The sequence below is a fragment of the Scyliorhinus canicula genome, chromosome 14 (assembly GCF_902713615.1).
Source record: "Scyliorhinus canicula chromosome 14, sScyCan1.1, whole genome shotgun sequence".
NCBI classification, from domain to species: Eukaryota; Metazoa; Chordata; class Chondrichthyes; order Carcharhiniformes; family Scyliorhinidae; genus Scyliorhinus; species Scyliorhinus canicula.
In genome coordinates this window covers 75,642,640-75,658,818 of record NC_052159.1, presented here as the reverse complement: position 1 = coordinate 75,658,818, position 16,179 = coordinate 75,642,640, and the positions used below count along the sequence as shown (strand labels likewise).

The following is a 16,179-nucleotide window of genomic DNA, read 5'->3' as shown; positions in this document are numbered from 1 at the left end:
GGGAGTGTGCCCATACCTTCAAAGACGCTGTGGTATCGTGCTATGATGTCATTTAATTGGATTTGGAAGTTTGCATCTGGCGAGGCTGATGCCTCAGCGGGCGACATGGAGTGAACCCACTGCACAAGATTCAGGATTTTGCAGGCCTGAGCACCGAGCAAGGAAGCTTTGTTGGACCCGACAATTTCGAAACGCAGGGTGGCTCTTGAAGAACGATGAGATACCAAAAGCTGACATGAGCCACTGGCAGCAACGGCATTGCCATTGTAGTCGAGAAGCTGGCAGGCCGATGGAAGAATGTTCGGCTTGACGTGGATGGCATCCAAGTCAGACTGCGAAATGGGGTTAGCTGAAGCGCCGATGTCCAGCCTGAAGCGTATGCGAGATTTGTTGACCGTAAGGGTGGCACACCACTCGCCGTCCGGATCAATGCTCATCACTGGGAGTGGTTTAGCCTTTTTTACGGAAAGCATCGTATGCTTGGTGATGATGCCCACCCGGAATGGGGATGTGAGATCCTCGATGTCGGGATCTAGAACCATGTTGGAATCAGAGTCTGCAACGGGTTGCTGTACTGACCGGACGTTCCTGTGCTGCTGCTGGGATCGATGTGTGGTGGGCAGTTGAGTAGATCTGCACAGGGCTGCGTAGTGGCCAAGCTTGCCACACTGGAGACAGCGTCGAGATTTCGTGGGACATTGCCACTTTAAATGGGCGGTACAACAGTTGTTGCACGGCATGGCGCCGACGTCAGGACGCTCCGTGTGCCACCGCGCATGCGCAGTCGAACGATGTGCGCACCTGCACAGTTTGGTCCTCGCCGTCCCCTTGGTCGTTGCGCGCCCGGGAAAAGTGCGTGAAATGGCTGCCCTCATCCAGACTCAGGCCCTGGAGCTGTTTTACAGGCTGCACCCGCTCCGCATCATTGGGGCCTTGCTGCGCCGTTTCTGCCACCTCGATATGGGAGTACCGGTTATTAGTGTGCTCATGTAGGACGCAGATCTCGATGGCGATGGTGAGGGTGAGCTGCTTTACTTTAAGGAGCTGCTGGCGAAGGGGATCGGAGTGGATCCCGAAAACAATCTGCTCGCGGATCATGGAGTCGGAAGTGGAGTCGTAGTTGCAGGATTGCGCGAGGATACGGAGATGGGTTAAGGAGGACTGAAAAGGTTCATCCTTACCCTGAAGCCTCTGCTGGAATACATAGCGTTCAAAGCTCTCATTGACTTCGATGTCACAGTGGCTGTCGAACTTCAGCAGGATTGTTTTGAACTTTGTCTTGTCCTCACCTTCAGCAAAGGTGAGGGAGTAAAAAATGTGGATAGCAGGTCCCCGGCTGTACAGAGGAAGAGAGCAATCTTTCTGGCATCCAATGCGGCTTCGAGGTCGGTGGCTTCAAGATACAGCTGAAACTTCTGCTTAAAAATCTTCCAGTTGGCACTGAGGTTGCCGGCGATGCAGAGCGGCGGGGGAGGGCGGACGCTGTCCATGTTACCGGATGGCTGATCGCTGGTCAAAGGCAGACTACCTCAAGATAGGTCCGTCAAACTCTAACATGACTCACTGGTACCATGATGTGTTGGGTATGCTGGGTCTGCGAGGACTGTGCTTACCATAGCAGTGAGAGAGACAGGCTTCCAACACTTGAATAAATGCAACTCTATTTTATTGAACTCTTAACTATTAAACATACTTTAACTGTGGGTTGACACTATGCTAAGTTGACTGGAGACCTGAGGCTAACCTGACCAGACTATCTTACTACCACATGGTAGATGTTCTAGTTGTTGCTCACAGGCTTGGACTGTCTCAGAGGCTGCATCCCAAGAGAGAGGGAAAACTAGTGCCCTCTGGCTTTATAGTGGCCGTGCCCTGCCTGGTGATTGGCTGCTGTGTTCTGTGTGTTCATTGGTCATCCTGTGTGTCAATCAATGTCTGTCTGTGCACCATCATATACTTGTGTGTATATTATGGCAGAGGGGTGGTGAGAGAGAGAGAGAGAGAGAGAGAGAGAGAGAGAGAGAGAGAGAGAGAGAGAGAGAGAGAGAGAGAGAGAGAGAGAGGGGGGGGGGGAGGGGTGGAGAGAGAGAGAGGGGAGGGGTGGAGACAGGAGAGGGAGGGGTGGAGACAGCGAGGGAGGGGCGGGGTGGAGACAGAGAGGGAGGAGTGGAGACAGAGAGGGAGGAGTGGAGACAGAGAGGGAGGAGTGGAGACAGAGAGGGAGGAGTGGAGACAGAGAGGGAGGAGTGGAGACAGAGAGGGAGGAGTGGAGACAGAGAGGGAGGAGTGGAGACAGAGAGGGAGGGGTGGAGACAGAGAGGGAGGGGTGCAGACAGAGAGGGAAGGGGCAAGGGAGAGGAGGTGGGCAAATGAGAGGAGGGGGCAAGGGAGAGGAGGAGGGGGCAAGGGAGAGAAGGAATGGGCAAGGGAGAGGAGGGGGCAGGAGAGAGGAAGAGGGGGGCAAGGGAGAGGAAGAGGGGGGCAAGGGAGAGGAAGAGGGGGTCAAGGGAGAGGAATAGGGGCTCAAGGGGGCAAGGGAGAGGAAGAGGGGGCAAGGGAGAGGAAGAGGGGGCAAAGGAGAGGAAGAGGGGGGCAAAGGAGAGGAGGGGTCAAGTGAGAGGTGGGGGGGGGCAAGTGAGAGGTGGGGGGCAAGGGAGAGGAGGAGGGGGCAAGGGAGAGGAAGATGGGGCAAAGGAGAGGAAGAGGGGGCAAAGGAGAGAAAGAGGGGGCAAGGGAGAGGGAGAGAGAGAGAGAGCGGAGACAAAGGAGATAAGCTAAGGAAAGGGAGAAAGAGGAGGTGAGGGAGAAAGAGGAGGCAAGGAAGAACTGGAGATGGGATGAGGGTAAGGGAGGCGGGAGAGGGGGTAAGGGAGGGAGTGGGGGCGTGGTGGAGTGGGCGAGGGGGGAGGTGCAAGAGAGGAGGCAAGGAAGGGTGAGTTAGGGGGCAAGGGAGAGGGGGTGAGGAAGAGGGGGCGAGGGCGAAGGGAGCAAAGGAGAGGGGAGAATGGGGTGAGGGAGAGAGAGGGAGCGAGGTAGGGGGAGGACGGGCATGGGAGAGTGCGGGCATGGGTGAGAGCGGGCTTGGGGGAGGGAGGGAGCAGGCAAGAGCAGATGGGAGGGGGCGAGAGCGGGCATGGGAGGGGGCGAGAGTGGGCATGGGAGAGGGCGAGAGCGTGCATGGGAGAGGGTGCGCGGGCATGGAAGGGGGAGCGTGGACATGGGAGAGGGGTTGCACGGGCATGGGAGAGGGGGTGCGCGGGCATGGGAGAGGGGGTGCGCGGGCATGGGAAAGGGGAGTGTAGGAATGGGCGAGGGGGACAGCAGGCGCAAGAGAGGGGTGAGCGGGCATGGGGGTGGGGGCGTGCAGGGAAGGGGGTAGAAATGTACTGGATTCAATTTTAGCTTTTTAATCTGGACTGTTTAGCATGCACCACTTGCTAGGATTCAATTATTTACTGGCTATAAGTACTCAACAGGGTTCGTCCCACGTGTCTTTTTATTCTCATCAGTTTGAACCTGTGCTCTTGCCAGGGAAACCCGGGACATTCCAACAAAAATTATGGTAGGAATCTGCTGTGTTTTGCAATATTAGTCACCCAGTCCAGGGCATGAATTGCAATGCTTGTGGTGACCTTACCATTTGTATCCTGTCTTGTTCATTTTTAACAATGCAAACGAGAGCAAGATCCAAAGCACAGCTCAGCCCCAATTTTGGGCTGCTCATGGTAAATTGCCCCTCTTTATCCTCGCTAACTTTCTTCATAATTTAATAATAATAATCACTTATTGTCACAAGTAGGCTTCAATGAGGTTACTGTGAAAAGCCCCTAGTCGCCACATTCCGGCGCCTGTTCGGGGCGGGCGGTACAGGAATTGAACCTGCGCTGCTGGCCTTGTTCTGCCTTCTAAACCAGCTGTTTAGCCCACTGTGCTGTTAATCCTGGACTAATTGGAATTACACGTACAGGCATTAAACAAAGAGGTTACAAAACTAGCTGTCTATAATTCTGCCTGTAAAACAGACTGTAACATGTGCGCCTGCTGCTCAAGGCGGCATTTTAAAAATAAATTTAGATTGCCCAATTATTTTTCCCAACTAAGGGGCAATTTAGCATGGCCAATTCACCTACCCTGCACAACTTTTTGGGTTCTGGGGGTGAGACCAATGCAGACACGGGGAGAATGTGCAAACTCCACACAGACAGTAACCTGTGGCCGGGAACAAACCCGGGTCCTCGGCGCCGTGAGGCAGCAGTGCTAACCACTGGGCCACCATGCTGCCCCTCAAGGCGGGAGCATCGGATGAAATATTGCCATTGCCTGTCATGTGTGTACTACTTTGATTGCATAGTCAGTTGGATTCAACCCAGATTTTAGTAGGGGATAAGTTACGATTTGATGACAAGGCAAAAGCTGAAAGCTCTGAGCTCTTTTAGAACGCTTTCAAGGAAGGAACAAGAGCATCTGTGTATGACTCTATAGCATAAGAGCAGGCTTACACAAACATGCTGACGTTATAATTACAACAAAAAGTGTTGAGAAACTCATCCACAACATTAATCATCTAAAGCTGTAGACCCGATGACATCCCAAACCAAGCACTTAAAACTGCAGCAAGTGAGTTTGCACCAATGTTACAAGAAATCTTTCAACAATCCATAAAAATGGAAGAACTACTTGTCGACTGGCTACGAGTTAACGTGCCGCCAATTTATAAGGACCCTCCCGACTGATGCAGCAAACTACGGACCTATTTAACTAGATTGTAAATTACTAAAACACATCATTGATCGTCAGCTAATAAGACAGCCGGAAGGGCAGAATGTTCTTATTGATGGACAGCACGTCTTTCATAAAGTTAGATCAACAAAATTACAACTCATCCTCGTCATCCTCAATCTGATCTGTAACCGTAATAACCTATCACCAGATTTAGATTTTTCCAAGGCTGTTGACCGTGTACCACACGAGAACATTATAGAATCTGAGGAAATACTAAACAATAGATTAGAATACATGTTTCTTACCAAAGAACAAAGTCACAATGAATGGGGAAGCCTCAAACTGGAGACCTGTCTTAAGCGGCATGCCACAAAGTACCGTTTCTTCCCTTTATAAGTAACATCCAGGATGGACTATCAAGTCAGATCAGACTCTTTGTCAATGACTGCCTAGTCTAATGAGCCATTCTGAAGCAGCAAATGAGGTTAACCATCAGGAAATTCTAAACAGTCTTGTCAAATGGACCAATATATGGGGAATGAAATTCAACACAAAAATGTAACAACCTGTGAGTCAGCAATACTCGATATCCAGCTGTATCCAACTACACAAAGCAAGAATACCACCCCCCGCCGCCAAAAGAAAATCTGTTACTTTGGAATCCACATCCAAAATAATTTAAAGTGGAATACGCAACCTCCAGAGCATTCAAAATGCGTGGGTTCGTGAAATGGAACTTCCATCACTCATCAACTACAGTGAAGGAAATTCTGTATCGGACATTGGTTAGACCACACTTAAAAGAGTGCGGCGTAGCCGCTTGAGACCCATATACTGCTAAAAACATTACCCTCCTTGAGAAAGTTCAACGCCGAGCAGCTCGCTTCGTTACAAACAATTACTCGTGAGAGTATAGTGTCTCCCAGTTGGTCACGTCGCTAGGCTGGCACAGTCTCCAGAACCGAAGAAAAGGTTGACATGCCTCTATAAAATTTTGAATGAACAATTAAGTATTTCTAAGCAGTGCATTAAGCCCAAAAGTGACCGAGTTCAAAAAATTCATAACCAACACCTCCAACTATAAACCCCAACGTGCCTTCTTTGCTAACTCCTTCTATCCCTCCCCCACCCCCCCCCCCCCCCCTTCCTCCCCCCAAAAAAACAACTAGGGCTGCAGCAATCTTTCACAAACCTTAATCTCCATGGCCTGTAAGGATTCATTTAATGAAAATCTGTTGAACTTTTTAAATGAATGTGACTATCGACTGTACTCATACACCTCCTCTGAAAATTCCCTGATGAAAGACTAGAGGGAAACCGCACCCAGTACCTAGTTTATGATCATCTGTTCTAATATCTTATGTGGCTCATGTCAAATGTTGTTTTCTAATGTTTCTGTGAATTGCCTTGGGATATTTTAATACTATTAAAATAGCATAAAATGTAAGTTCTTGGTGTTGTGTGCAAACTAACTGCTGCATTTTCCTACATTAAAATATTGACTGCAAAATTACTTAATTAGCTATGAAGTGTTTTGGGATATCATTAGGTTATGGAAAGCATTATATAAATTCAAGTTCTCTCTTTAAGATTTATGACATTTCCAAGTGAAGTCAATTATCAAAATTATTTACAATAAACAATCAGGCTTACCTGGTAGAATGCTCACAAGTTGATCTCTGATAAAATCATCCACTTCCTCAGTTTTTAAATAATACTGTCCATCCGGTTTGGCCTTACGGGTGGCCATTCTGGCCAGCAGAATGTTTGATCCTATTGAAAACATCAACAATGAACAGAACTCCGAAAAAAATTGTTTTCTTGTCTAATTTTTTCACCATTCTTTCCTCTCTTAAGAGCTTCATCCCATTTTTGAAGGTACAATTCTAGTACCTCATGATTCATGCTCAAATTGAGACGGTGTCTTCCAGTTCAAGACATAACAATCCCAATCCTGTTGATCTACACACACACTTTCCAACAGGAGTGAGTGGATAGTAACAAGGATCTGGCTGATCTTTCCATCTTTGGGCCAAGGCACAGACATGTATTTAAATGCCCAACCTATCAGGTGATTGAGCTCAGAAATCAAAGCTAAAATCTTCATTCATAAAACAACTCTAAAATAAAATATACCGACTGGTGATAAACGCATGGTGAATAATGTAAATTTTTAACTTCAAAATGTAATACAAAGTTTTTGAAAATTTTCAACAGTGACATAGAAGTGGCAGATTAAGAATGTCAGATAAAAATGATCTTTTATATTGTGTAATTACTAGCTGACAGCACATTGTACAACATTTGATTTACTGTAAAAACTATCCAGCACTGAAATTACTTACGAATCTCACACCAGTGAGACCAATACATGTAATTTTACAACAAATGATTCCAATGTTAGACTGTGCCTCGAGTTTGTACCAAGGCGTTGATTGTAGATACAAGTAGACAAACATAATTCTGCTTTAACATGTGCATCCATATCAAAAGAATCAGTTACTTACTCAACAAAGTTGTTGAAAATCCAACTTCCTTTTTTTGTTGAAGGGGGATATTAGTGTTTAAGAATGGTATATCTTTGGCTAAGGAATGGTTTTCAGATTACCAGTTTTAAAAGATATTTTTAAAAAAAAAAAGATTAATTAACTCAGCTCTTTGATCACTGAGACACAAAGAGATTGAGGTGACTTGCCCCATACTAGTTGGAAAGGAGCAATCTTCGATTAAAAAATAATTTATTTCATGCTTTTAAATTACTGAAATGAAAAGTTAGGATTCATGGTAAGAATTGCTAAGTGGACATAACTATGCGCCCACTATTAGCTACAAGAGTATGTCGTCAAAATGTGACTAACTGAACTGCAACATTTCTATAGCAATTATGCTGCTCAATTTTTTATGATTGGCATAGCATTAAACAATTCCCACAAACTCAAAATACCAAAAAAAGTGAGACCTAACAAGAGAATTGCAGACTTAGGTCCCCTCAGGGAAGAAACGGCTGTTAATGATCAGTTGAAAGGTGAAAGCGTATGCAAAAGGCCAGAGTTGGAGAAATACAAAATACTTGAAAGACAGTAGAGCTTAGAGGATGGGAAATATTTGAATACGAGGATAAGCATTTTACTTTGAGATGTTGGAGGTCAACGAACACGAGTGTTTTATGCTTAATACGGCTTTACATAAGATAGAACACATGGTAGCATGGTGGTTAGCATAAATGCTTCACAGCTCCAGGGTCCCAGGTTCGATTCCCGGCTGGGTCACTGTCTGTGTGGAGTCTGCACGTCCTCCCCCTGTGTGCGTGGGTTTCCTCCGGGTGCTCCGGTTTCCTCCCACAGTCCAAAGATGTGCGGGTTAGGTGGATTGGCCATGCTAAATTGCCCGTAGTGTCCTAATAAAAGTAAGGTTAAGGGGGGGTTGTTGGGTTACGGGTATAGGGTGGATATGTGGGTTTGAGTAGGGTGATCATGGCTCGGCACAACATTGAGGGCCGAAGGGCCTGTTCTGTGCTGTACTGTTCTATGTTCTATGTTCTATGTACATGGAGCTCACCATCCCATAGTACCATAAGAACAAAGGAAATAGGAGCTGGATAGGTCACATAGCCTATCAAGCCTGCTTTGCCATTCAATAAGATCATGGCTGAACTATTTCAAGGGTATGGTTATACCATGTTACTACACCAGTAATCCAAAGGCCTGGATCAATGATCCAGAGGCATGAGCTTAAATCCCATGATAGCTGGGGAATTTTAACTCAGTTAGGGTCATAGAAGTAGGCCATTTGCCCCCTCAAGCCTGCTCCGCCATTCAACTAGATCATGGCTGATCTTCTACCGCCACACCACTTTCCAGCACTATTCCCATATCCCTTGATATCTTTAATATCTAGAAAAATGGGGGCAGCCTGATGGTTAGCACTGCTGCTTCACGGTGCCGAGGACCCAGGTTCGATCTCGGCCCCAGGTCATTGTCCGTGTGGAGTTTGCATATTTTCCCCATGTCTGCGTAGGTCTCACCCCCACAACCAAAGATGTGCAGGGTAAGTGGATTGGCCACGCTACACTGGCCCTTAATTGGAAAAAAAATGAATTGGATACTTCAAATTTAAAAAAAACCTAGAAAAATAATTAATTACATAAATCTAAATAAACAGTTGGTATTAGTAAACGATGCCCGCGAAATTATCAGATGGTTGTAAAAACACATCTGGTTCACAACAGTCCTTCAGGGAAGAAGGTTTGCCGTCCTTCCCGGGTCTGCCCTCTTTCTAATTCCAATCCATTGCAATGTGGTTGATTTTGAACTTCCCTCGGAAATGCCTTTGCAAGCGATCAGTTGCATCAAAGTGCTACAAAGTACAAGAATAAAACTGAACAATCGCCTGGCATCAATCTGGGCACGATACTGGCCTATCCAGCCCAGCCGACCGTGCAAAGTTCTCCTCACTAATGCTCGAGGATGTGTGCCAAAATTCGGAGACCTGTACCAAAGACTAGTTAAGCAACAGCTTGGCACGGGGATATTCTCGGTATCCAACTTTACAGTTTTCTGTATTTCTGTCCCTGGGTATGACATGCCCGCTGGAAGGTAGACCCACCAGAGAAGGCAACACTGTGGCATATAGTCAGGAGAGGCCCTTGGAGTCCTCAATGTTGACTCCGGATTCCATGAAGACTCATGGCATCAGGTCTAGCATGGACAAGGAAACCTTCTGCTGGTTATCACGTGCCCCCTGATGCCGAATCAGTACTGCTCCATGAACAGCGCTTGGAAGAAGCACAGATGGTAGCAAGTGTACAGAATGGGTTGGGGACTTCAATATTCGTCACCAGGAGTAGCTCAGTAGCACCACTATTAACTGAACGGACTGTGTCCTGACAAACATGGATGTCCAAATTGGCCTGTGGAAGGTACTGAGAGAACTAATTTAAGGAAAAAAATCTTTGCCAATTTACCTGTCGCAAATGCAAATATCCATTACAATATTGAAAGGAGTCATCATTGTACGATCCTTGTGGAGGCAAAGTTCCATCTCCACAATAAGAGCAACCTCTATCATGTTATGTGGCACTATCACTATTCTAAATGGAACAGATTCATAACACATCTGGCAACTCAAAACTGAGCATTCAAAAGGCTCTGTGGGTTATTAGCAGCAGAATTATTTCGACCACAATCTGCAACTACCACGCTCAGAATACCCCTCAATTTATCATTAGCAACAAGCAAGGGAATTAGCCTGGTTCAATGAGTTTGGAACAGCATGTCAGAAGCAGTACCAGGCATACCAAAACATGAGGTACAAACCGGGTGAAGCTAGAACAGAGGACTACATGAATGCTTAACAACCAAAGGATCAGATCAGAGTTGTGCAGCCTTTGTCAAATTTAGTTGTGAATGGTGGACAGTCGAATAATGAATGGGAGGAGGTAGCTCCACGAACATCTGCTTCCTCAATAATGGTAGAACCCAGCAGACCAGTGCAAAAGGCAAGGATGAAGCATCTGTTTTCAGTTTCAGCTTGGTGCTAAGCGAATGATCCATCTTGGCCTCTTCCTGAGATCCCCAGCATCGCAGACGTCAGTGATCAGCTAATTTGATTCTTGTCACGTGGCATCAAGGAATTGCTGAGGGCATTAGATCAGAAAAGGCTATGGGCCCCAGCTAGATCCTAACTGTAGTAAATATGTGTTCCAGAATGTGCAGTGCCTTGACTTGTTTAAGTACAGGTACAACACTTACATTTAGCCAACAAGGTAAATAAATTATCCAGATGTCCTTTCCACAAAAAGCTGGACAAATCTAATACAGCCGATTACCACCCCATCTGTCCACTCTCAATCATCAGTAAACTGATGGAAGGTGTTATCTACACTGCTAGCAAAGGCAACTTACACACCAATACAACTGTAAAGCGATACTGAGATTGGATTCTGCCTAGGGAGATGGGAATGGAACTGAATACTATGTAATCATCAGCAATCGTCTCTAATGAGGAAAGGAAGCTCATTGATAAAACAGTTAAAATTGATTGAGTCAAGGGCACTATTCTGAGGCACTCCTGCAGTGATATTCTGGGACTGAGATAGGCTTCCTGCAAATATGACCTAGCTGCAAATGGATCATCCACAAGATGCACTACTGCAACTCGCCAAGGCTTTTCAACAGCACCTTCCAATCGCATGACCGTTATCACCATGAAGAACTAAGACATCTACACAGGGAAACACCATCATTTACAAGCTCTACTCAAAGTCACACTTGGAAATATATCGCTACTTCTTCATTGTCGGTAGGTCAAGATCCTGGAACTTCCTATCTAACAGTGATATGGGTCTATCTACACCACACCAATGCAGAGTTTCAAGGAGGCGGTTCATCACCATATTCTCAGTAAGGGATGGGCAATAGATGTTGGTCTTGTCAGTGATGCCCACATCCCATGAACAAATAAAACAGCGTCTCTCTTGCCATAGCCTCATATCTCTTGATTCGCTCAGTGCTCAGAAATCTGGCACTTCAGTCTTGAATTTTAGTCTTGAGCATCCACAGCTCTCTGGAGTACAGAACTCTAAAGATTCACCAATGTTTCAGTGACAACATTTCTCATCTCAGTCTTAAATGTCCATCCCTTTAGCCTGAGAGTATGACCCTTATCTATAAACCCTACCACCAGATAAAATAGCCTCTCAATATCTACTAATTTTATACATTTCAATTACATCATGTCTTAGTCTCCTGAACTTGAGAGTCCAGAAGCCTATTTTACTTGACCTCTCCTAATAGGGCACCCTGTTTTATCCTTAAGCAAATCCAGTGAACCTTTGGTACATCACCTCTTAACAAATATATCCTGCCTTAATTTTCTATCCTGAAATTAAAATATTCAGCATTACATGTAATTCGAGGATATAATTTCTATTACTTTGATACATACCCATTCCAACTGATGCAGTGCATTTTGTTTTTTCTTTGATCTCCGAGCGAATAACAGTTGCTATCTCATCAGGTGTCAACCCAGTTTCTTCACAAATTGCTGTTACATCTACAAGAGCTTCATCACAGCTGACAGCTTCAATATCATAAGTATAGCTAATGCAGAGAAGACAAGGGAAGTGAATTATAGCATTCTGTCTTAAACATATTGTAGCGGTTAGTTTTTGAAAGACAGAATAAGAGCTGACAGAAGGATGGCATATAGTTCTTTCAATGCTGGGATCAGGGTTGTAATCCAGACTAGACGGATGGAATTAAAGTTTATTTTTATTGTTAGGTGTATGTATTTTAAATGAACAAATCTGAGGAGTCTTCACTCTGATTTTCACGATCAAAGATTCATGGTGTAAAATTGTCCATACTTTCATACCAAGCTGATGGTTTTCACTTGTAAAGACTGCTTACATTGTGAGCAAGTTGAATTATCTTCTCAGGGAATAGGTACAGCATTGTTGAGGAAGAAGAGACCGAGTTTAAACCTGTATCAAGGTTGTGCAGTAATTGTGGTTTTTGATGTTGGCATTTGGTGGTAAAAGGTGAGCACATGCTTAATTCCCTTTCTAATGCATAGTCAATACATAAAGATTTAAGAACAGAAACAAGGAAATTAAACTACTACAAAGGTTACATTCAAAGTAGTGTTCAACTCTTCTGCCCCGTGCATTCACCTTACATAAGTATCCAATGTCACCGACTAGTAATAATGCAAACAACTGTATTCTATCAGTCATCAATAGGTAAAGATGAAGTGTGGGATTCTCCGTTTTGACGGCGCCCGGGGTGTTTCCCAATGGCGTGGGGCTGCCCCACAATGGGAAACAACATTGACTGGCTGGCGTAACAGAGAATCCCGCCGGTGGGTCAGGGCAAAAATGTGGCGCGGCAGAGCGGAGAATCCAACCCGAAGTCTTTGATTTCTTACACATTAAACTGGTGAAAAACATGAGCTGATTCAATTTATTTTGATTTCAGTCAAATTTTGGATGTGCTTGGATTTAATAACTATGGTTCTTTAAAAGTATTGATACTGTACATTGGTAAAACAGTCAAAACTATACTGTGCTAATATGCTCCATAGATGCTATATATAATTACACAGAAACAGACAATTTGTTTCAACCAGTTAATGATTGTGTTTTATGCTCCAATTATGCTTCCTCTCTTCCTCCTTGTTGATTATTTACCTCAACTAATCCCCCCCCCCCCCACCACAAGTGGGGACACTATCTCTGTATCTAACATATCAAAACCGTCTGGAATTTTAAAGACTACTATTTGGCAATTTCTCGGCCTTAAGAGAAAAGCAAACCAGCTTGTTTGCCCTTTCCTGATATCTTTAACCTTGCACTTCGTATGATCCTGGTAATTTTTTGTACCCTCTCTAGTCTATATATCAGTGCCTTTTTATAACACGACCAAAACTGTACGCAGTGCTCCCAAGTGTGGCCTAACCAAAGTTTAATGAGTTTTTCAATAAACTTCTGTGTTCATCAGTTCTATCCATTAGAAATGAACCTCAAATAAATATTGCTATTAAGATCATGCAATCCATTACAACTATTCCATCCACATTTAAAAATTCAACTTCGAGAATCCCACAGTCAACTAAGATATTTTTTAAAATCTTAATATTCACATAATACATTAATTTATATTAGAAACAAATCCATTACTAATCGACCAGACTGATTTCTTTTTAAAACGCATTTTATTCAAACTTGTATCAAAGTAGGTTATAGCAGATAAACACCCCGGGAAACATTCTTCCCAACAATCAACTATACAGTTTGTACAGATTTTCCTCCTTTTTCAACCCCCCCTCCCCATTAGCCCCCCCACCCCTGCGATGAACAAACCCAAGCTTCTCAAACACTGTCAAAACACCACCACCTTTTCTCGAACTCCCCTGCTGATCCCCTTAACTCATACTTTATCTTCTCTAACCGCAGGAAGTCGCACAGGTCACCCAACCATGCTGCTACCCCCGGTGGCAATGCCGACCGGCACTCCAGCAAAATTCGTCGCCGTGCAATCATAGAGGCGAAGGCCATGACATCGGCCTTCCTCCCTCTCCATGAGCTCCGGCTTATCTGAAACCCCAAATATTGCCACCAAAGGGTCTGGGTACACTCCTTCCTCCACTATCCTGGCTAAGACCGCGAACACTCCCGCCCAGAATCTTCCCAATATTTTACAAACCCAAAACATGTGCGCATGATTCGCTGGCCCCCGCCCACACCTCTCACCCTCATCTGCTACCCCCTGAAAGAACCCACTTATTCTCACCCGAGTCATATGCACCCTGTGCACCACCTTGAACTGTATCAGGCTCATCCTTGCACAAGAGGAGGTCCCGTTTACCCTTCGCAGTGCCTCACTCCATACTCCCAAATTGATCTCTATTCCCAACTCCGCATCCCATTTCTCCTTGATCTTTACCACCCACTCGCCTCCCTGCTCCCCCAGCCACTTATATATATCCCCAATTCTTCCCTCCCCTCCACATCTGGAAGCAGCAGTTGCTCCAGCAAGGTGTATCCCGACAATCTAGGGAATCCTTTCCAGACCTTTTGTGCAAAGTCCCTAACCTGTAGGTACCTGAACTCACTACCCTTCGGCAGCTCTACCCTCTCCCTTAGCTCCTCCAGACTAGCGAACTCTTCCTCCATATACAAATCCCTCACCTTGACCAGCCCCACTTTCCTCCACCTCCTGTATACATTATCCATCCCCCCCCGGCTTAAACCCATGATTCTCACACAGCGGAGTTAGCACCGACATCCCGTCCAGCCTAAAATGCCTTCTCAGCTGATTCCATATCTTCACCGTGGACTGCACCACTGGGCTCCCTGAATACCTACTTGGAGCCATTGGTGATGCTGTCGTCATCCTCAAACTAGGCCCCTTACAAGATGGGACATAAATTTAAGATAAATGGTGGAAGATATAGAGGGGATGTCAGAGGTAGGTTCTTTACCCAGAAAGTAGTGGGGGCATGGAATGCACTGCCTGTGGAAGTAGTTGAGTCGGAAACGTTAGGGACCTTCAAGCGGCTATTGGATAGGTACATGGATTAGGGTAGAATAATGGAGTGTAGGTTAACTTCTTAAGGGCAGCATGGTAGCATTGTGGATAGCACAATTGCTTCACAGCTCCAGGGTCCCAAGTTCGATTTCGACATGGTTCGCTGCCTGTGTGGAATCTGCACATCCTCCCCGTGACTGCGTGGGTTTCTTCCGGGTACTCCGGTTTCCTCCCACAGTCCAAAGATGTGCAGGTTGGGTGGATTGGCCACGAAATATTGTCCAAAATTCTATGATTAACCTAGGACAAAAGTTTGGCGCAACATTGTGGGCCGAAGAGCCTGTTCTGTGCTGTTTTTCTCTATTCCTCCTCCATCCCAACCCACTCTACCCCTTCTCCTTCCCGCCACCACCGCACCTTGTCCACATTCGCCACCCAATAATAATGAAGCAAGTTTGGCAACGCCAACCCGCCCGCTGCCTCTCTAGCAGGGTCCTTCCCCACCCTCGGCACCTTCCCCGCCCATACAAAGTCAGAGGTGATTGTGCCCACTTTCCGAAAAAAGGTCTTTGGTATAAAGATCGGGAGAGCCTGAAAGATAAACAAGAACTTCGGCAGAATATTCATTTTCACCACTTGGACCCTCCCCGCCAACGTTAAGTGCAGTGCATCCCACCTCTTAAGATCCTCCCTGGCCTCCTGTACCAGCCTCGTTAAGTTCCACTTATGGAGCCCTGTCCATTCCCTCAGTACCTGAATCCCCAAGTATCTAAACCTCTCCCTTGCTACCGTAAACGGCAACCCCCCGCCCCCCCCAAATTAGCCCGCTGTGTCAGCTCATTCACCGGGAATACCTCGCTTTTCCCTACATTGTTTGTATCCCGAGAACCCTCCAAACCTCCCCAACAGGCCCATAATCCTTCCCATACTCTCCATTGGATCCGAAACATACAGCAGGAGGTCATTGGCATAGAGCGACACCCGATGCTCCCTCTGTCCCCTCATTATTCCCTGCCACACTGCCAACCCCCTGAGAGCCATCGGCAACGGCTCTATGGCCAGCGCAAACAGCAGCGGCGACACAGGCACCCCAGCCTCGTACCCCTGTGTAAGTCAAAGGTTCGTGAGCTCATATCATTCGTCCTCACCATCGCTCTTGGCGTCACATAAAGCAACCGCACCCATGCCACAAATCTCGGCCCAAACTTAAATCTTCCCAAAATTTCGAACAAGTACCGCCACTCCACCCGATCAAATGCTTTCTCTGCGTCCATGACACCACCATCTCCGGTACCAGAGCTCTCGGCGGATTCATCACCACATTCAACAGCCGTCTGCTCGCGAGCTGCCTGCCCTTCATGTAGCCCGTTTGATCTTCTGCAACCACCCCCGGGACACAATCCTCCATCCTCCCTGCCAACAACTTAGC

General features: G+C 46.0%; 1 protein-coding gene across 1 annotated transcript in view; it reads right to left on the bottom strand.

Annotated features, from left to right (window-relative positions):
• Positions 1-16,179, bottom strand: part of rev1 (REV1 DNA directed polymerase) — a 209,009-nt gene that overhangs the window by 107,644 nt on the left and 85,186 nt on the right. Inside the window, exons 11-12 of the mRNA XM_038817781.1 lie at positions 11,668-11,822; positions 6,376-6,495 (exon numbers count right to left, since the gene is read on the bottom strand). Of these exons, the coding sequence (XP_038673709.1) occupies positions 6,376-6,495; positions 11,668-11,822 (275 nt within the window). The remainder of the gene's footprint in view (positions 1-6,375; positions 6,496-11,667; positions 11,823-16,179) is intronic.